The sequence below is a fragment of the Pseudonaja textilis genome, chromosome 1 (assembly GCF_049901715.1).
Source record: "Pseudonaja textilis isolate UNSWEBS1 chromosome 1, rPseTex1.2, whole genome shotgun sequence".
Lineage (NCBI taxonomy): Eukaryota > Metazoa > Chordata > Lepidosauria > Squamata > Elapidae > Pseudonaja > Pseudonaja textilis.
Window position 1 is genome coordinate 183,801,298 of NC_141990.1, and position 21,530 is coordinate 183,822,827.

At 38.6% G+C, this 21,530-nt stretch overlaps 1 protein-coding gene across 1 annotated transcript in view; it reads left to right on the forward strand.

Annotated features, from left to right (window-relative positions):
* Positions 1–21,530, forward strand: part of TTN (titin) — a 307,241-nt gene that overhangs the window by 72,842 nt on the left and 212,869 nt on the right. Inside the window, exons 46-75 of the mRNA XM_087917042.1 lie at positions 5,293–5,571; positions 6,573–7,136; positions 7,588–7,869; positions 7,974–8,252; positions 8,948–9,226; positions 9,320–9,598; positions 9,718–10,005; positions 10,113–10,391; positions 10,507–10,788; positions 10,938–11,216; positions 11,301–11,579; positions 11,668–11,946; positions 12,053–12,340; positions 12,460–12,738; positions 12,911–13,192; positions 13,295–13,573; positions 13,684–13,962; positions 14,067–14,345; positions 14,465–14,752; positions 14,984–15,262; positions 15,518–15,799; positions 16,887–17,165; positions 17,271–17,552; positions 18,387–18,665; positions 18,763–19,050; positions 19,194–19,472; positions 19,576–19,854; positions 19,952–20,230; positions 20,338–20,625; positions 20,741–21,028. Coding sequence (XP_087773168.1) covers positions 5,293–5,571; positions 6,573–7,136; positions 7,588–7,869; positions 7,974–8,252; positions 8,948–9,226; positions 9,320–9,598; positions 9,718–10,005; positions 10,113–10,391; positions 10,507–10,788; positions 10,938–11,216; positions 11,301–11,579; positions 11,668–11,946; positions 12,053–12,340; positions 12,460–12,738; positions 12,911–13,192; positions 13,295–13,573; positions 13,684–13,962; positions 14,067–14,345; positions 14,465–14,752; positions 14,984–15,262; positions 15,518–15,799; positions 16,887–17,165; positions 17,271–17,552; positions 18,387–18,665; positions 18,763–19,050; positions 19,194–19,472; positions 19,576–19,854; positions 19,952–20,230; positions 20,338–20,625; positions 20,741–21,028 — 8,724 coding nt within the window. The remainder of the gene's footprint in view (positions 1–5,292; positions 5,572–6,572; positions 7,137–7,587; positions 7,870–7,973; positions 8,253–8,947; positions 9,227–9,319; positions 9,599–9,717; positions 10,006–10,112; positions 10,392–10,506; positions 10,789–10,937; positions 11,217–11,300; positions 11,580–11,667; positions 11,947–12,052; positions 12,341–12,459; positions 12,739–12,910; positions 13,193–13,294; positions 13,574–13,683; positions 13,963–14,066; positions 14,346–14,464; positions 14,753–14,983; positions 15,263–15,517; positions 15,800–16,886; positions 17,166–17,270; positions 17,553–18,386; positions 18,666–18,762; positions 19,051–19,193; positions 19,473–19,575; positions 19,855–19,951; positions 20,231–20,337; positions 20,626–20,740; positions 21,029–21,530) is intronic.

The following is a 21,530-nucleotide window of genomic DNA, read 5'->3' on the forward strand; positions in this document are numbered from 1 at the left end:
TCTTCACAGTCATATGATTGAAATTTCAGATGCTTTGCAATCAGCAGGTGTTTATGACAGCATCACATGATCATCATTTGCACACTTCACAATTGGCTTCTAACAAAAAGAGTCAGTGTAGAAGTTGGCCATAAATCACAAGAACCAGTCACATGAAGTCTCACTTAACAACTGCAGGTGATTTGCTTAATGACCATAGCAGGAGTGATGTTCCAGCATGGTCCTGGGATGTTTCATTTAATGAGTGCATCACCTAGTGACAGAATTGATAGTATCAATTGTAGTTGTTAAGTGAGGACTACCTATATAAGTAATCAGCTTGGTTAATGAAAACAAATAAATCCCTTCATCTTCCACTTTTTAAATCTTTATTGACTCTTGTCTGGGATTTATGGCATAGATAACAATTGGCTGTCAATGATATAAAAATGGAATCTTACCTATATATTGAATGCAATATTCTAAAAAATATGAATATTTGTGTTGTCTTGCTGTATTATCACTGTGTCCTATTTTCTAGAGTATTGCCCTAGAAATTGTTTTATAATTACTAGGAATACTTTTTCAGGAAGACAATTTAGTAAAATTTAAATACTTTTTTTCCCGTACAGAGATTTCTAGCTCTGTTACTGTGTCTGCTGAGGAAGAAAGCATCAACAGTTTCAAAAGTGACCTACAGTTATATGATAAAAATACAACACATGAACTCAGGCCTGAAAAATCAGTTTATTCCAACAGTTTAGACAGGAAAGAGGAGAAAAGGAATATTCCAAGCTTTCTCAAGCATGTGTCCAATGTTGAAGTCAATGTAGGAGACCTAGCTAAACTTTCTGTTACTGTTACTGGCAGTCCAAAACCTCAGATACAATGGTTTTTCAATAATGTTAAAATAACATCATCTGCAGACTATAAATTTGTGTTCGATGAGGAAAGCTACAGCCTCATTATTCTTTCTGCAAACTTCGAACATGAGGGAGAATATACTTGCATCGCTTGCAATGTTCATGGCGAGACAGCTTGTAGTGCTTATCTGAAAGTAAATCCTAAAGGAGGTAGCGCAGCATCAGAGATAATCAGTGCAGTTTCCACGGAGATGATAGGAGGCCCTCAATCTCCACATTTTGTAAGAAAACTAAATCCTGCTCATTGTGTGCAAGGTGCTGCGGCTGTGTTTGAATATAATGTAACTGGACAGCCAACTCCTATAATTCACTGGTTTAAGGGAAATGACCAGATTTTCTCCGGTGTACATTACACCATTATCCATACTCCAGATGGTTCTGGGTCTCTGATGGTGAATAACTGTCAGAGGGAAGATGGAGGATTATACTTTTGTAAAGCAAGCAATATCTTAGGTGAAGCCACAAGTAGTGCCGAACTTATTATTGCCCAAGATGTCCCTGATGAACTTCCATATGTAGACCAAAAAGCCATGCAGAGAAAATTGACTATGTTAGTTAAAGAAACTGCAAGAGAGCAGGCCACTCAGTCACATATTAGTGCAGTTGTACTTCCTGATGATAAAGGGCACAATGGCCAGCAAGCAACAGATATAACTGTAAGGGACAATAAGCATTTCTTCTATAGTGCAGCTGATACCTTAATTTCTTCCTCCACAACTACTCTGCAGCAGGAATCTCTGCTTACCCAACAAGAGGCCTTGTCTGAATCTCACAAAGTTGAAGGAATTGTAGATGTTGCTCATAAGGCCAGTAATATTGTGGCTGCTACATCATTAACTGTGAGTGAGGTGAAGGAGCACAGTGGCTTTCTGGAGCAGCACTCAGGGGCCATTGAAAGCTCACCACTACTTCAGGTTTCTGATATTAGTTCACCAGTTGTGGAAGAAGCAAACCTTGAAGAAAAAGAAAAACAGTTGCCAATGAAGCTGCCAGAAATAATAAATCCAGAGTCCATTCAGGAAGAAACATCTCAGTTAATTTCTATTCTTTCTGAGGAGAAATATGGGATAAGCTTGGATGAATCTCTCATATTCTCAGCTCCAAAAGCTGGAGAAGCTATCTCAGCCCAAGAATCTAAGCAAGAGGGGTATATTTCTGGAACTGAGATCATCCAAAAATTGTCCAAGGAAAGCTCTTTAGCAGTCCATGCACATAAGTCAGAGAAGGGGGTACTAGTGCAGGAAGAACAAAGTTTCCAGTCCATTATAGCAACCCAGCAACTTGAGATCAATGAAGCTCTTACAGTGACCGTTAATAACATGGACACATCTGAAAAGATTCAGCCAACCCAAGAGTCAATAAAGGCACTGCAGGTCCCTCTGATTGCCTCTGAAGAGATATTCCCCAAAGAAAAGACTTTTGAAGCAACTACGGAAGAGCTGCAAAAAGGTTCCCAGAAGCACGACAACCTTACAAAAGCAAGCCTCGTGGCAGCAGACAAACAGAAGCTCTCCCATGAGCTCACCAAAGCAATTCCTCAGTTAGAAGGCACAGTCTTAGCAGAAGTACAGAAAGAAAGTGGAAACCCATTGCATTTGCCCATTGTGTTTGAACAAGCAACCCTTCCTAAAGAAGAGCATTTTAGTACTGAGGTACCACCAGAAGATGAAGTGGTATCTAGCAAAAGCCAAAGTCTGCTTCACAGCTTAATAACAGAAGAGCAGTTCCCCACAACAAGTGAAGAAACTAAGCTTCTTTCTCCCCTGGAGGAAGTTGTTAGCCTGCAGCTTGTCAAAGAGCCTGTTTCTGTTTTGCATCTCCAGATCAACGATACTGAACAAGTGTTGTCTAAGGAAGACATTTTGACTTTACCAAAACCTGAATGTCAAGCTGCGGTACAGAAAGCAGAAACCGTGATTAAGCGTACCGCGACTTGGGAGGAACAGAGCTCCATCTCTGCAGATACACTGGAAGCCATTCAGGATGGGGTTGCTGGAGAAAAATATTTGGCTACAACAGAACCTCAGCTCCATAAGTGTTTAACGGTTGTGACAGAAGAATGGCTACTGCCCAAAGAACAAACTTTTCCTCAAATGGACACAGAGAAGAAAGCAGCCCTGAAGAAGGATGGCTTTCAGATGGTTATACAGACTTCAGGTATCACTGAAACGAGAGCCTTGGCTGCAGAGCACATTAAGGCATTTAAGGATGTTGAAAGCAAGGACTGTGGGGTAGTCTCTGAGCCCAAACTAATTTTGGAATCTGTATGTGTTGAAGAATGTGGTGTTCCTATTGAGAATGCTGATCTGTTAGAAGCCACAGAGCAAGATTTTGCAGCACGAATCCAAGAAGGACAGTCAGTCAGGCTCCCATTAATACTAGAAGAAAAACAGTCTTTCAAGGAAGAACACCTATGCAAACTCACAAGCCCAGAAAGTCAACATACGACAGTTCACAAAGAATCAAGCATAGTGATGGGAGTGCCCCAAACTTTGGAAAGCCAAACTCTTTCTAAAGAAAGCCAACTTGCACAAGAAACGCCAATGTGTTGCAGCCTAAATGTGAAACCCCCAGTAAGACACACCTTAAAAACAGCTCTCATAAATGAACATCATTCATTTTCTTTTGACACTTTCAATGATATAGAAAAGATTAAATTAAAAACTGTAAAAATAGTCAGAGAACCTAAGCATACCTTGTTCATCTGCCTTGTTACCAAAGAAAGTTCAAATACTGCAGAAATGAGTCTTCCCTTTGATGGAATATATTCTCAGAAGGTTACCATAAGAAATGAATTGCAAGCTCCATTTCAGCCTGTTGCTTATGAAGAAAAACATATTCTGATGGCAGATGACCCCAAAGTTATATCTGAAACTAAAAGGTGTAAGTTGGTTGTTATTTCTTTACCTTTCAGAGAAATGCACTCAGGTGTTGTAACTGATATTCCCATTCAACAGCAAACAGCTGGGGATCTCACTGGTTACCTTGAGCCACAACATGCTAGAATTAGCACTGAATCCAAACTACAGCTGGAGCAACCTGTGTCTGCCCAAGAAGTCAAAATTTTTGCTCTAAAGGAGCAAATTAAAGATGATAGTTCATCAGTGCCTGCCTCAGATGAAAAACCAACTCTCTCTCCAAAAGTGAGAGAAAGACAAGAAGAACTTTTTGAGGAAGGTGACAAGGAGACTCATTTATTTGAAGCTAAGGAAGAAAAAAATAGAAGTCCCATCATAAACCTAAGTTTGATGGACACTGTCATTGAGGAAGGTGACAGAGTGAAATTTACTTCCAAAATAGCAAATGCTGAAGTGGTAAATTGGTATTATGAGAATAATCTGATATTTTCGGGCAGTGAGTTCAAGTGTTTGCAAGAACATGACACTTACACACTCATAATCAACCAAGCATTCAAGGAAGTACATCAAGGGAAGTACACCTGTGAGGGTCTGAATGAAAACGGGAAAACTACAGCAACAGCAACACTCACAGTTGTAAAAAGAGGTTGGAATATAAGGATGAGATTTTATTTTCCTTCACTGATTTTCTAACTGAGTAGAATACATACACAGTCTTTATATTAATATCCAAAACAGACTTCTGTAGCGCACTACAAACTAATCACAAAATTCACCCTTTTATTTTTTTTTTCTTTAGTGTGCCTGCACTTTCACTCTCCAGTTCCTCATATACACTAGTATCTACTGTAGTTTTTGAAATTTTTGTACTTGTACTGTACTTTTCATTTTTTGGTAATATGATTACAGTACATTAATTATTATAATTCTTTCAGAAAAATGGTAAGATCATTTGTAATTTATAATTATAATATGTAAGTATTCTTTTTTAAAAAGGGTGCAATGTCTTAAAATTTCATCCCAATATTTACAGAGAAATTATTCACTCTTTTCATGGTTACAATAAGGGAGCACATACTCAGGAGGAAGTCCCACTGAAAACTGTGGGGCTCATTTATCAGTAAATAAATATAGAGATTCCACTGTGTGTTTTGAATTTTTTTCCACAATTTGAACTTGCTTCTCGTGTTTTATTTTGCCACTGTATCTACACAGCCCGATGCAATTCTATATATCACATTTTTTGCCTATCTTACTGTAGTAAGCAGAAAACGTAATACTTTAAAAGCTCCACTATGCACTTCAGTAGACCCTTGCAGTAGTCTGGCCGTTGCCACATCACAATCGCTTGTAGTTTGTTTTCATTTCTAAATGTCATTTTCCTTTACAGTCACTTTCCTTCAATTGTGACAGACAGAAATCACCCATCCTGTTCCAGTCACTCTAACAGAGATTTGGAATGATATCACCTTGTTGTGGTTCATGTACATGTTGGTGACTGCAACTTTTTTCCCCTTTGCTTTCAATTTTAGTTGCACCCATACTGAGAAGAAGGTTAGAATCCCAAGAGGTTGCTGTGAACCACCTTGCCAAATTTACTTGTGAGATTGAAATGGCACCAGATGTACGTTTTCAGTGGTACCGAGCAGGACGGGAAATCTACGACAGTGACAAATACACCGTTTATACAGCTAATTACACATCAACTCTTCAAATCCCAAGACCTCAAGTTGTGGACTGTGGTGAATACACCTGCAAAGCATCCAACCAGTACGGGAGTGTGAGCAGCACAGCTACATTGAAAGTAACTGGTAAGGGTGGTGCCTGAGCTTCAATTTGCTTTCTAATCACATATTTGGTCATTGTTTAACATTCAGTTCCATGGTTTAATGTACTACCAAATATAATTTTGAAGAATGGAGAGAAGGTAGACCAGTTGACTGGTCAAAGTGCTGCAATTTTTCATGTTATTTTTAATGATCTGTTTTTAAGATGGAAGAAAAATAAGCAAATAATTTGTTGGGATATCCCAATTAGTATACAAGCAATACCTACATCAATATCCACAAGTCTCCATGAACTGAAACACTGTGGATGGGGTGGGGAGGAGGGTTCAAATGGAATGTCCACAGAATATCCACATTATGTCTTCCATAGAACATAATGGGAAGAGGTGTATAGCATGAATGGGTTGTGGGTAGACACATTTTTTCTTCTCAAAGAAAATGTCTTCTGCTTCTTTCTTAAATGTCTTCTGCTTCCTGAAGAAATTATACATTTAAGTAATTCATCTAGTTACAAATCTATATACTGTAGATGCATCTGGTTTGAGTTACTACCTGCATATTATGAAACCCATGAGAACTGAGACAGGAAATCATCTCAAAATAAATACCTTAAGAGTCATCTTTAATGCATAAAAGATACATTGCATGTGGATATTTCTCTCTTAAAATATTGGTGCCAGTCTTTGGAGGAAATTTCTTACTACATCTTTAAAAAAATGCTACTGTAGGATTTCATGTAACCCTTATTACAGCATAGTTCTGGGATATAAGTAAAGAAATAATATGGGAACCCAATTTTGCAGGAGCATTACTTTCTGGATGAAATTCTAGGTATTGAAGTACATACTGTGTCTAGAGATAACAATTATGCTATGTATATTGGCTAGCGGGAATTTTTATTTCATGTTATGTTCAGTCAATGTAAAACATAGGGAAATACAATTTAAGTCTTTTCCTTTTGTGGGAGAGAAAGCAGCCCGACATATTTGCCTAGCCAAACAAGTCTCTTCCCCTCTCTTTTGCAGAAGCGTTTCCTCCAACTTTTGTAACCAGACCTGAATCTCTTACAACTTTTGTGGGTAAGAGTGCCAGGTTTCCCTGCACTGTGACGGGCACACCTGTGATAGACGCCGTGTGGCAGAAGGACGGCACTCCCATCCGTTCCACAGAACACTACAAAATTTTAGCATCTGACACCAAGCATAGTTTAGAGATTGCACATCTCAGAGTCAGTGACAGCGGGGTATATAGCTGCAAAGCCTCCAACAAGTTTGGAGCAGACGTCTGCCAGGCAGAATTAACCATTATCGATAAGCCACATTTTATTAAGGAGCTGCAGCCTGTGCAGTCTGCGGTCAATAGAAAGATACGTCTTGAATGCCAAGTGGATGAAGACCGAAAAGTCACTGTCTCTTGGACTAAAGATGGCCACAAAATACCTCCAGGCAAGGATTACCGGATCATGTTTGAAGACAAAATAGCATCTCTTGACATCCCACTGTCCAAGCTTAAAGATTCAGGCACATATACCTGCACTGCCACAAATGAAGCTGGAAGCAGCTCCTCATCTGCAATGGTAACAATCAAAGGTAAGAAAAGGATTGGCCCATACAACATAAATGCTCTTTGCACTCTCTTTACTGATGCTGTAATATTTACTTATCAAAATGAGAGGGTGGACAGGAAACATGTTTAAGGGTTTGCTTTTTTTTCCTGCTTCTTCAAGTGTGGTGCACCGTTTCTATATCCACCATATGCTTTAAAATCTTTAGCCATAGTCTTAATATGCTTAGAGTAAACTTCAAGGTTTGACCAAAATAGAAGTGCATATATTTTAGTACATGGGTGCAAAACTTTTTTTTTCTCCTAGAGAAATCTTGGTTGCATGGTTTCAAAGTCAAATTCTGAACAATGACAGAAACTGGAATTCAATCCAAAAACTGACTGTATGCTCCTAAATAATTTGTGTTGTACTCTCTTCATATTAAGCTGGTCTTCTAAGATCTTTGGGGATTCTTTCTTTCTGAATTTTTTCTGTAGACCCACCGTCCTTTGTGAAAAAAGTGGACCCCTCTTACTTGTTGACTCCAGGAGAGTCAGCCCGTCTTCAGTGCAAAATCAAAGGGTCTCCTGTGATCCAGGTGACATGGTTCAAAAACAACAAAGAAATTAGAGATAGTGATACATCCAGGATGTCCTTTGCCAACAACGTGGCTGTGTTAGATATTTCCAACATGAAAGTGGATGACAGTGGAAGTTACTCATGTGAGGCAGTTAATGATGCTGGCAGTGACAGCTGCAGCACTGAGGTTGTTGTAAAAGGTTTGTTCTTCTACTCATTGATGCTTTCTTACAGAGATACTGTTTTCTGTGCATGTGTTTTGCCAGCTGCTAATTCTTTTATTCCTGCTTTGATGGTTTTGTAGAACCCCCTGCTTTCATCAAAACTCTTGAGCCAGCTGAACTAGTCCGAGGAACAAATGCCATCCTTCAGTGTGAAGTTTCTGGTACCGGACCATTTGAAATCTCTTGGTTTAAAGAAAAGAAGCAAATTCGCAGTAGTAAAAAATACCGCTTAGCATCCCAAAAGTCTCTTATCTCTCTGGAGATCTCTTCATTCAATAGTGCAGATGTTGGTGAATATGAATGTTCTATAGCAAATGAAGTCGGAAAGTGCATTTGCAGTGCAACATACATACTGAAAGGTTAGTGAGAGATCAAGAGGGCTGCATGGGTCTTTTAACATAAGCAAGAAGGACATTCTTTCTCGGGAACAGTTTTTCTTTGCTTAACCATTCTTTTGTTGCTTTTCTTTTCTCATCTCATGGCCTATGGACATAAGCAGAAAGAAAATATCCTTCAAATGAACTCCAGAATAAGAGTGTTTTGCCCATATAATATTTCAAATGACTTTTTATTGATCGCTTTGGGTTGCAAATGGGTACATGGCGCAGATCTCTTACTTGCATTGGAGACACTTCTTTCCATTTCAGCATTCACTTATGTGAACAAAGCAGTTTTAAGTAGCTCAAATTTAAGATAGTTACTAGAAGTTTCAGGAACAGTTAAATATGAGATAAGCACCCTAATGATGAAATGAAAGAGATTTAATGGTTGAACAAGGTAATGTTGCTACTTAAAAGAACTACTGTTTTAGTTCCCCTGTTCTCAGAGATAAAATGTTGCATGTGAACCATTTAAGATTATATGGCAACTAATAATTTCTTTGCATCAAGGCTGTGACATTCGCTTTTCCTTTAAATCTCTTTTGGTGTCATAAAGGGTATGATAAGTACTGCATTACAAGATCTCTCAATTTTCTTTCAAAAGCCTGACCTACAATTTGTGTTTAATGTCAAATAATAAAAACAAACATGTTTTTTTCCTTATTTCAAATTAGAGCCTCCATCTTTTATTAAGAAAGTTGAAGATGTGGCTACGCTTGCTGGAGAGACAGTCTTTTTGCAGGCAGTCGTGAAAGGCTCAGCTCCTCTTTCTGTTACTTGGATGAAAGGCAAAGATATTATTAAAGAAGATAACAAAGTCAAAATTACCTTTGAAAATGGCCTTGCCACTTTGGAAATTTCAGGTGTCCAGATTAATGCTAGTGGTAAATATACCTGTCTGGCTGAGAATGATGCTGGAAGTCAAACTTGTTTTGGACAATTAGCAGTTAAAGGTCAGTTGAGGAACATTTTAACATCTCACAATCCATACCTGGGCAAGCTGTTCGTGTTCACTCAGTAATTATCACTGTTTAATTCTGTTTTAGAACCTGCCACAATTGTTGACAGAGCGGAATTCGTGCAGGTGACAGCTGGGGACCCAGCAATTTTGGAATACACAGTTGCGGGCACCCCAGAGTTAAAAACAAAATGGCTCAAAGATGGAAAGCCTCTGGTTTCCAACAAAAAGTATAGAATCAGTTTTAAAAACAACGTTGCCCAGTTAAAATTCTACACTTCAGAATTACACGATACTGGGGAAATCACCTTTGAAGTTTCTAACGACGTTGGACGGAGTGCATGCACCACCACGTTTAGCGTGATAGGTTGGTAGACATCTTTAGGCTAAGAGATCGCTACTGCAATTCTCCAACCAATTCTGACACTTTTGTGAAATGCTTCTTGTATTACATTGGCTTTCTTTCTTTGCCTTGCCTTGAAATAGATCGTACTCTTCCTCCATTCTTTACCAAAACTCTGCGGAATGTTGAAAGTGTGGTTGGGGGCACCTGCCATTTGGATTGCAAAGTGTCAGGCTCACTTCCAATAAAGGTATCTTGGTTTAAACACGACAAAGAGATCACTCCCAGTGCCAAGTACACAATACGGTATGAAGAAGGCTCAGCGTCCTTGGAAATCAAGAAATTGGACACTAAGGATGTAGGGGTGTATTGTTGTAAAGCCACCAACTCTGCAGGCAGTAAAGAATGCAGTAGCACTTTGGCCGTAAAAGGTTTGCTATCTCTTCTGCCTTTTTTTCTTGGTGTTTCTTTCCAAAAAGTGTTTGTCATCCATTATTTACTTACCTTTTCTCAAATCTATCTTTCAAACATTGTATAGAACCACCTAGCTTCGTAACAGAGCCAGAATCTCAAGAAATATTGCCTGGATCGACAGTGCGTTTGAAGACTACTTTTAAAGGAACAGCACCATTCTCTGTGCAGTGGTTTAAGGGTGATGCTAAATTAACCACTGGCGGAGCTTGCTATATCATGACAGAAGCCTTCTCAAGCTACATGGAACTCTATGCAGTAAAATCTTCCAATTCCGGTGTTTATTCATGCAAAGTCAGCAATACAGCTGGTTCCATTGAATGCAGTGCAAACTTATTTGTGAAAGGTTTGCACTCATTCTTATTACCTTTTATTTGGGTGGATATCTGAAATGTAAAATGTTTGCCTCTTATGTTAACTTCTTTCTACCACTCTTTCAATGGCTCTCCTTAATTTCACAGAACCTGCTTCTTTCTCAGAAAGGCTGGAGCCTTCACTGTTATTTAAGAAAGGAGAATATGCCCAGTTGGACTGCAAAGTAAAGGGGACCCCTGAACTTAAAATAACTTGGTTTAAGGATGATCGAGAGATTAAAGAGAGCGACAAGTACAAGATGACTCTTATGGATGCTACAGCAGTACTCAGTCTGCTGGATGTCACCATTGAAGACAGTGGTGTATATATGTGTGAGGTGAAAAATGATGCTGGGAAAGAGACCTGCAGTAGCATGGTGGCAGTAAAAGGTGTGTCTGTGTGTGTATGTGTGTATACCGTATATACATGTATCTTAAACATCCCTCCTGCCAATTTTTGTCAATAAGACTATTGTGTCTTGGAAAGGTTCCATAAAAGATTTACCATTCTTACTCTCTTTCTTCTGCTTAAACTTTAGAATCACCATATTTTATCAAGGAATTTGAACCCAGGGAAGTATTAAGAGACTCAGATGTAATACTGGAGTGTGAGGCCTTAGGTACTCCCCCACTGGAGGTATATTGGCTAAAGGACAACAAGCCCGTGAGGAGCAGCAGAAAGCACAGAATAATCACTGAGAAATCCTTGTTTAGCCTCCAAGTGTTCAAGTTTGATTCTTCAGATGCCGGTGAATACCAGTGCAGGGTAACAAACGATGTAGGAAGCTGTGTCTGTAGTTCTGAATTGGCACTGAAAGGTTAGTGCTACTTAGAAAATCTGTCTTTTTATGCTAATATTGTTGATGGTGTCACTATTCACTCAATATCTATTCTTCCAATAGAGCCCCCACAATTTGTGAAGAGGATTGAGAACATTAGCTCTCTCCGGGGAGGCACCATAGTGTTTCAGGCAACAGTTAAAGGCTCCATGCCAATAACAATTTCATGGTTGAAAGACAACGACGACATCATTGAAGATGACAACACAAAAATCACTTTTCTGAACAATGTAGCTACTCTCATGATCAGAGCCATTGAAGTGAAGCATGATGGGAAATATTTTTGTCAGGCAAAAAATGAAGCCGGCATCCAAAGATGTTCTGCTTTACTAACTGTAAAAGGTCTGTGTAGCCTACTCTCAGTTCTAGGATACATAACATTATCTTTAGTCAACATTACAGCTCATATTTATTCCTGTATGTATTACAGAACCTGCCACAATCATTGATAAAGCCGTTTCCATTGATGTCACAGAAGGCGACCCAGCTACTTTGCAGTGTAAATTTTCAGGAACAAAAGACATTAGTGCCAAATGGTTGAGAGATGGGAAGGAACTGACCTTTGGCCCTAAATACAAGATCAGTGTTACTGATACAGTTTCCATGTTAAAGATTGTCTCTACAGAAAAGAACGATAGTGGTGAATACACATTTGAGGTTTCAAATGATGTTGGGAGCAGCAGCTGTAAAGCTAGCATCAATGTGTTAGGTGTGTACAATATATTTCTCTTTTCATGGCACTTTTGTTTTTTCGGGCTATGAGGCAAACATAGACGGCTTGATTAATTTGTTTCTCTTTGGTCTGTCTTTGATAGATCTGATCATACCACCTAAATTCACCAAAAAGCTAAAGAAAATGGATAGCATTAAGGGGTCTTTTGTTCACCTTGAATGTATAGTATCCGGGTCACATCCAATAAGCATCCAGTGGTTCAAGGATGGCCAGGAGATAAGTGCTAGTGAAAAGCACAAATATTCTTTCCATGATAATACAGCGTTCTTGGAGATCAATCAGCTGCAAGGTTCAGACAGTGGATCTTACACTTGTGAAGCAACAAATGAAGCAGGAGAAAACCAGTGCAGTGCATATTTAACTGTTAAAGGTTTGGATGGCTTTTTTCTTCTTGGGAAAATCATTTTGCATTTTTCTTTTATTCTGAATCTTCTTCATTCCGGTATCATTAATGACCTTTGGGGGCATTTTTCATCTTACTCTTTTTAGAACCCCCAAGTTTCATCGAGAAACCACAGTCACAAGATGTTATACCCGCTGCTAGAGTCCAACTCAAAACTCTTGTCAGTGGCACACCTCCCTTACAAATCAAATGGATCAAAGATAGCAAGGAACTCCTTTCGGGAGCCTCTCGCTCCGTGTACAAGGATGACACTTCAAGTGTCTTAGAAATCTTCTCAGCCAAGCTATCTGACACAGGAAATTATATCTGTCAAATCAGCAATGATGTCGGGTCAACTACTTGCAAAGCAACTCTCTTTGTGAAAGGTCTGCATTTTCTTTCTCCTGTGGTTAATAATTCCATTTTACATGGGGTTATCCTATGCAAGGAAGTGGTGCACAGATATCGTTGTGCCCTTCTTCTTAGCTCTTAACAATGCCAGTTATGTTTTTTTCAGTATATCCTTTCTGAATGCACTTTTCCCCCTCCACATTTTAGAACCACCCAGGTTTATACAGAAGCCTAGCCCTGTAGTAGTTTTGAGGAAAGGGCAGTCTACCACTTTTGAATGCCAGGTAGCCGGCACACCGAAAATCCACGTGGCTTGGTATTTCGATGGGAATGAAGTATTCGACTCTGATAAATACGAAATTTCCTTTGTGGACAACATTGCCACCATTAAGATCATCAATGCCATGGTGGAGGACAGTGGGACTTATATATGTGAAGCTCGTAATGATGCAGGTAGCAAGAGCTGCAGCACTGAACTGAAAGTGAAAGGTTAGTCATCTTTTCTGGCTTCGTTCACCTGCATGGTTAGATTTCCCTTCTTTCTTCCCGCTGCCCCGCCTGAGACAATTTTCTTTTCTTCTTCCAATTCAGAACCTCCCACATTTGTAAGGGAGCTGAAACCTGTGGAGGTGGTAAAAAGTTATGATGCTGTGTTAGAATGTGAAGTCACAGGCACCCCACCCTTTGATGTAACCTGGCTAAAGAACAACACTGAGATTCGAAGCAGCAAAAAATATACCATGATTGATAAACAATTTATATTTGCCCTTCAAACAATGAACTGTGATTCCCAAGATGCTGGTGAATACCAGTGTGTTATATCAAATGAAGGCGGAAGTTGTTCATGTAGCACAAAAGTCAGCCTGAAAGGTTAGTGGCAGTATGGGTGGAAACGTCCATCAAAGATTTTGCTGTGGGTGAGGGTATTTCCTCTTCTTCAACACAATTTTAAACCTCTTGGCTTGTCTTCAAAACCACAGAGCCTCCTTCATTCATTAAGAAGATAGAAAATATCCGCGCTGTTCTGAAAGAATCTGCCACATTTCAATGTGTCGTGGCTGGTTCCCAGCCGCTATTGGTATCTTGGATAAAAGACGAGAGAATCCTTGAAAATGATGAGAACTTCCACATTACATTTGAGCAAAATGTTGCAAAACTGAAGGTCAAGAAGGTAGACCTTAGTCACAGTGGGAGATACACCTGCCAGGCAAAGAATGAGGCAGGAGTTGAAAAGTGCTTTGCTTTACTGTTAGCACAAGGTGTGTGAGGGTTTTTTTATCTCTACTTCGAATGTGAATTCTCATCTTCTGCCTACTGTGCATAGCAAGAATTCAACACATTTTTGTTTTGCTTCTTACTTCAGAACCTGCTCAGATCATAGAAAAGGCAAAATCAGTTAAAGTGACTGAAAGAGACCCAGTGACTCTGGAATGTACCGTGTCGGGAACCCCAGAACTTCAAGTCAAATGGTTTAAAGATGGGAAACAACTTATGCCCAGTAGATTTTACACTATGAGCTTTGACAATAATGTGGCCAGTTTCAGAATGGAATCCGTAGTGAAGGAAGACAGTGGTGTCTATAGTTTTAAAGTTGAGAATGATTATGGAAGCCATACTTGTGAGGCCGTTGTGACTGTATTAGGTTTGTATTTACTTTTACTCCAATTAGCATGTCGTTTAAAAATTTCTAAATATTTTCACAGAGAAGCTCACAAACAAGGAATGAGTAACTATTTGCCTTTATCCTCTCCCTCTGCGCAGATCAAGCAATTCCACCCTCATTTACCAAAAAATTGTCAAAAATGAATAAAATTCTTGGATCATCTATTCATATGGAATGCAAAGTTTCTGGATCACTTCCAATTACAGCAAAATGGTATAAAGATGGAAAAGAGATATCCGATAGTGCAAAATACAGAAGTTTGTGCCACGAGAACACTGTGTCACTAGAGATCAATAACCTAGAGTTGACCGATTCCTCAAATTACACTTGCAGTGTGACTAATATTGCAGGAAGTGACTCGTGTAGTGCCATCTTAGCCGTGAAAGGTTTGGATTCCTATCTTTCTTAATTCTGTACTATATAAAATTCAAATCTTGTCCAGTTTCAATTTCACAATAGGTCTGTTAACCTAGTTAAAAATGTTGTTTCATGTTTTCTAGCTTTAGAATTTAACTTCTTACCATCTTCTTCATCTTTCTCTCTTTTGTGATGATGCCTTTTGGTCTACGTTTCTTCTGCCAAAACTTAATCATTCTGTTATCTTTTAAAACATTTAGAACCACCAAGTTTCCTGGCAAAACCAGAAAGCCAAGAAGCAGTTCCTGACTCCACCGTGGAATTTAAAGCCGTTTTAAAGGGAACACCGCCTTTTAAAATAAAGTGGTTTAAAGAAGATTTAGAACTTGCATCTGGACCTAACTGTGTATTTGGCATTGAAGGGTCAACTGGTTTCTTAAATCTTTATTCAGTGGATGGCTTAAAAAGTGGGAATTATATTTGCCAAGTATCTAATGATGTCGGCAGTGATTCTTGTACAACCACACTGATTATAACAGGTGTGATAATGGTTTCTATGTTTCTTCTTTCACATTTCTCTTGGGCTTCCTTTTGATGAAGACTTTTTTAAAATTGCATTCCGTTGTGCATTGTAAAATACACAAAACAATTGGAGTTCTCTCTGCACAGCACAGTTTATGCTACACAGCATAAATTTCCTTTCTTTCTCTTTTACTATATACAGTAAAAATAAATAGAGGGAGGGTCTTTTCCTTGTTATTGATCCACTTTCAATGTTTCCTCTTTCTTCTTAGAACCTCCAAAGTTTGCTAAGAGGCTCGACCCATCCAGTGTCGTGAAACATGGTGACTCCACAAGACTTGAGTGTAAAATTACTGGTTCTCCCGAAATCAAAGTGGTATGGTACAGAAACAATACTGAGCTCCATGCTAGTGAAAATGTCCAAATGTCATTCATAGATTCTATTGCCGTTCTTGAAATGAGGCATCTTAGCATCGAAGATAGCGGAGATTACATATGTGAAGCACAGAATCCTGCTGGCAGGGCAAGCTGCAGTACAAAACTTCTAGTAAAAGGTTAGCAAGGGCTTTTCTGCCTTCTCTTTAGTCAATGTCTATGTTCATAAGCTAATGTGTGTGTGTGTGTATGTATGTATGTATATGTGTATATATATATATATATACTGTATATGATGCAGATATATTTATATGTATATACCATGTGAATATGTATATTATATATGTGTTTGGGTAGATATACATTTTTTCTTGAGAGCAGGCAACAGAATTTCATTTTTAATGTGGACAGTGTGGACACAGTAAAAAAAATGACAATAAAGTTATCTTCTATTATATCTTAATTGGATCATACCCAGTGATGAATGGCCACTATAAAGATGAACAGATCCCCGCAGATCCCCTCCCCACGCAGTTCTCAAAATCTGCAGAAAAATATTAAGACACCCCAAAGCTGGAAGGTCGAGAGGAAGAAATCCACTGAAATTAGATGGAGCCTATAACATTACCTTCAGTCACAACAGGATCCTTATTTTCACTCAGCAAGAATTTTCTAACTTATGGCATTTTTGCCCTACATACAGAGAATGAAAGAAGACCTGGCAACTTTTTGGAGGGGGGGGTGGAGAATGGAGGTGGCATGATATTTGGGTTATAGAGAATAAATGTATCAATCCTCTTGGAGGCTAATATCCTGGCTTTATAACATAAACTGACAGAAAGTCATTATGTCCTCAGAATTGCTATTTTGCTGCAAATTTTAGCTATATGTCTTAGGGACATGGAGCCACGAAAAGAAGACTAGGGAGACAATTGACCTATTATCCACCATTGGCTATTCTTTGTCTAAGAGATTTGGTTGTAGTAGTTGTAAAGATGGAGATGATCATCAAACCTTTGACATATCAGAGGAGGTCTGGAATTTTCTTCATAAAATATCCATCTCCTTTGCGTTTTTGACTTGGCATTATCATTAAGATGTCAGTCTTATGCTGATTGCTAACTTTGATAAAGTCACATCTGACAAACATGTGCCATGATAGATAAAATCTTCTTACTGCTCTGGTTTTATTTACACAAGTGTTACAAGACTAACGTTCCCATAATTATCTTTTAAAAATAGAACCTGCTTCTCTCTTCTTCCTAGAACCTCCGGTATTTAGCAGAAAGCCATCTCCAGTAGATACGCTCAAAGGTACTGAAGTTCGCCTTGAGTGTGAAATCTCTGGGACTCCGCCATTTGATATCACATGGTATAAGGACAAGAGACAAATCCGCAGTAGTAAAAAATACAAGGTCACATCCAAAAACTACCTTGCAAATATCCATATTCTTAATACTGAAACTTCTGACATTGGTGAATATCAGTGCAAAGCTAAGAATGATGTGGGAAGTGATACTTGCATTTGTACTGTAAAACTAAAAGGTAATCATCTCTTCTTAACATAGAATATATGCCTTCTTCTGTATAAGATTCGCCAAGTGTTTTGTTCCTGGGAGTCTTGATGCCCATTGCCTCTTTTTTCTTCAGAACCACCAAAATTTGTCACCAAAATAAATAGCCTAACTGTTGTGGTGGGTGAACCGGTAGAGTTACAAGCAACAGTAGAAGGCTCTCAGCCTATTTCAGTTATATGGCTCAAGGACAAGGAAGACATCATCCGAGAAAGCGAAAACATTGAAATAACCTACATGGACAACGTTGCCACTTTACAACTTGCCAAAGCAGAGCTGTCAAGCGCTGGGAAGTATATCTGTCAAGTCAGGAATGATGCTGGAACCCGTGAATGTATGGCTACTTTAACAGTCTTAGGTTAGTAATCGCAGAGCTTTGTCTCTTTAAAAAGTCCTGTTTTTAAAGCTGAGTAGTCCAGCTTTAAAAGTCCAGAGCCTTGATTATTTTAAAATTGTAATAATAATTATGTTTATCTATAATTATTAATGTGCAAGGCAGATTATGGAGTGCATAAAAAGGGAAGCAAGTGCTCTTCTCCCAAAATTATACAGTCAATAATCAGTGTAGGGGAACAATAGAGAAAGAGGAGGAGATAGGGCTGGGGGAGGGATAGATTGGCTTATGATTACATCAGAGTAAATGTATTTACAAGCTTAAACATACCAAGACACAAGGAGAAAAAAACGGAGCTTCTTGGGGCATTTTAACTGACTTTTCGCTAGCATTTGAATTATGTTACAAAAATCACTTTGACCTAGGATATCATCTTAATTTTAGCTCAAAAAAGCAACATGGATGATCTATATTATGACAGAGTGAAATTGTACCAATGAATGTGATTTGATTTTATTGCATCCAGGATATATTAATTATTGAATTAGAATGTTTTGATGCCTTAATATGCTTTTTGCAGATTCCATTAACAGGTATCATTTCCCTTCCTAAACATAATATTGGAAGGTTTGATTGGGTGTATGTATTCTAGAGCAGAAAAGCCATTTCATAGAGTTATTCTCATTTCACTGGCATTGAGCAACCAATAAATTTAAATACAAGTAAATAATAATTCTAAAGTAAAAAGTGAAACAAACAAAAAAGCATTTTTGAGCATAGGCTTCTGTAACTATAAGAGCCCTGTGTCCGATGAAACAAGAGAGATTTACAGTTGGATCCTGCTGTGTCTTTTTCCAGAGCCTGCTATTATTGTAGAGAAGGCTGAGCCAATGAATGTGACCGTAGGAGATGTCTGCACTTTACAGTGCAAAGTGAGTGGAACTCCTGAGCTTTCCGTAGGCTGGTTTAAGGATGGAAAAGAACTGATAAACAGTGACAAATACAGAATTGTCTTCTACAAAAACATATCCACACTTAAAATTCTCGATTCAGAAAGTGAAGACTGTGGCTTATATACCTTTGAGGTCCAGAACAACGTGGGCAAAAGTAGCTGCACTGCTTCGGTTGATGTTCTAGGTTGGTTGCGTTGCTTCTTCCCATAACATTTTTTAACAAGAGGAATTATTCCAATATTCCCGGAGGATCCTTATTTTTCTTTATTTCTCTTTAACAGATCGGATCATTCCACCCTCTTTTACCAGAAAACTAAAAGAAAGTCATGGTGTGCTGGCTTCTTTTGTGGTTCTTGAATGCAAAGTAGCAGGATCATTACCAATTACGGTTGCTTGGTTTCATGATGGTCATAAGCTCACTAGCGGTGAAAAACATCAGATCACCTTTTCTGACAATGTTTGCACTTTGCAAATCTCTTCACTGAACTTATCTGACACAGGGGCTTATGTATGCAAAGCGGCAAATGTAGCAGGCTCCAATGAGACCAGGGCTGTTTTAACTGTGCAAGGTTAGTAGCTAGCTAGCTCTTCACTGAAACCGTTTAATGCTTGATCCTTAACACATTTTTTCTTCTGGGAATAGGAGAGATATGTTCATTTTGAGCTTACTTACTAATCAACTAATTTGTTATTTCCTTTAATGCAAATTTAGAACCACCCTCTTTTGTGAAGGAACCAGAATCTGTGCACATTTTACCAGGCAGAAGTGCTACACTTTCAGCTACCATCAGAGGAACTCCACCATTTAAAGTGAACTGGTTTAGAGGAGTCACTGAACTGGTACCGAGTGATAAATGTAATATCTTTTTGGAAGATTCTGTCACAGATCTAGAGCTGTTTGATGTGGAACCATCACAGAGTGGAGAGTACACTTGTATTGTAAGCAATGAAGCAGGCAAAGCATCTTGCACGGCGCATCTTTTGGTTAAAGGTTGGTGAATTTAGAAAACAAAAGCAATCGTTTACTCTTGAGATTTTAAAATGTTTATTTATACCACCTTTTGTTTGACAATGGAGTTCTTTTTTCTCTTCAGAGCCAGCCATTTTTGTGAAGAAAATGAGTGACCACTGTGTGGAACCAGGAAAATCTATAATTTTAGAGAGCAGGTACACCGGTAGCCTCCCAATTTCAGTCACCTGGAAAAAGAACGGAGTCGTTTTAAGCCAATCTGATAAGTGCAGCATTACTACAACTGAAAAATCTTGCATTCTGGAAATATTTAACAGTACAAAGGATGACCAAGGGGAATATACCTGTATGGTGGAAAATGAGGCTGGGGAAGATATTTGTGAAGCATTAGTGTCTACTTTAGGTGTGTCTCTGTGACATTGTAATTCTCTTTATTATCCATTTATGTAGTTCCAAGATAAGATTATCTTGATGCTGACATTGAATATTTGTGTTCTCAGAACCTCCTTCTTTCATTACACACCTGAGACCTCTTGAAGTATCAGTTGCAGATTATACAACTTTACAATGTCAAGTTTCTGGAACTCCGGAAATCACAATATCTTGGTACAAAGGAGATACTATATTAAGATCCACTCCTGAGCATAAAATGTATTTCAAAGACAATGTTGCCACGTTGATCTTCAACAAAGTAGATATCAGTGACAGTGGGGAATACATTTGCAAAGCTGAAAACAGTGTTGGATCTACTTCTTCAAGTGCTCTCTTGACAGTTCAAGGTGATAAATTCATTCCGAATTGCTTAAAAATGCAGATTTATCCGTCTTTCACTCTCTGACAAAGGATTTCACCAGCCTATCTTGATTGCATGCTTGTTATTTTACAGAACGAAAACGTCCACCTTCTTTTGTGAGGAAATTAAAGGATACAGAGCAAACTATTGGCTTCCCAGTTAAATTGGTTTGCCGCCTAAGTGGGTCTGAACCTATGAGTGTCACTTGGTATAAAGATGGTGTACCTTTAAGAGATGACTTCAACGTGCAAACCTCTTACATTGATAATGTGGCAACTCTTCATCTTTTGCAAACTGACATGGCCCATTCTGGGCAATATTCTTGCACAGCTACCAACCCCGTTGGGACTGTTACTTCTACTGCTAGGTTCACCGTTTCAGGTTTGTTTCACTTTGTCCTGTGGTTGTTTCTGGTTTCAAAAGCAATGTTACAATACTTACTTCATATGGGCTCAAAAGGAAACAACAACGATCTCTTCTTCCTTTTAATCTTCAGAAACCAAACAAGCTCCCTTGTTTGATATCACACCTGAATCCAGAGATGTTCCTGTGGGACAAGGTGTTGACTTTGAATGTCACGTGACTGGAACCCACCCTATACATGTCATCTGGGCAAAGGATGGCCGAGAAATCCGGACAGGAGGAAATTATGCAATTACATTTGTAGAAAATACAGCTCACTTAAGGATTATGAGAGTAGGCAAAGGAGATTCTGGACAGTATACCTGCCAGGCTAGCAATGAAGTTGGCAAAGACTTTTGCTCAGCTCAGCTTAATGTGAAAGGTATTGGAATTTGAATAGGCTTGATCTAACATAACTTTTTTTAAATTCAGAAGTGGGAATTCTTGGGTTTTCTTATCCCTAGCCATCCTTTATTTCTAACAACTGGATATCAAAACAGAATGGATTGTATTCAAACAAACAAACATAAGCAGACTATTCAGGGTATCTTGAAATCTCTTTTCTCTTTTATTTCTTCTAATATATATTCTGTGAAAGATTAATCTCAATCTTAATCTCTTTTATCTTTTATTTCTTCTAATATATATTCTGTGAAAGATTAATCTCAATCTTAATCTCTTATTGGAGACCTATAAGGCAGAATGGTTTAGCTACTAGTTACTCTTCCATCTTCTCCAGACAGATTTAAGGGTAACTGCAGGAAGATTCAGCTTTTGAGTTCTGACTAGCAGGAAAAGGGGGGTAAAGAAGTATTAGTAATATCACTTATTAGTCTAAGAACACACACACACACACACACACAAAACTGATAACAAATTAATAG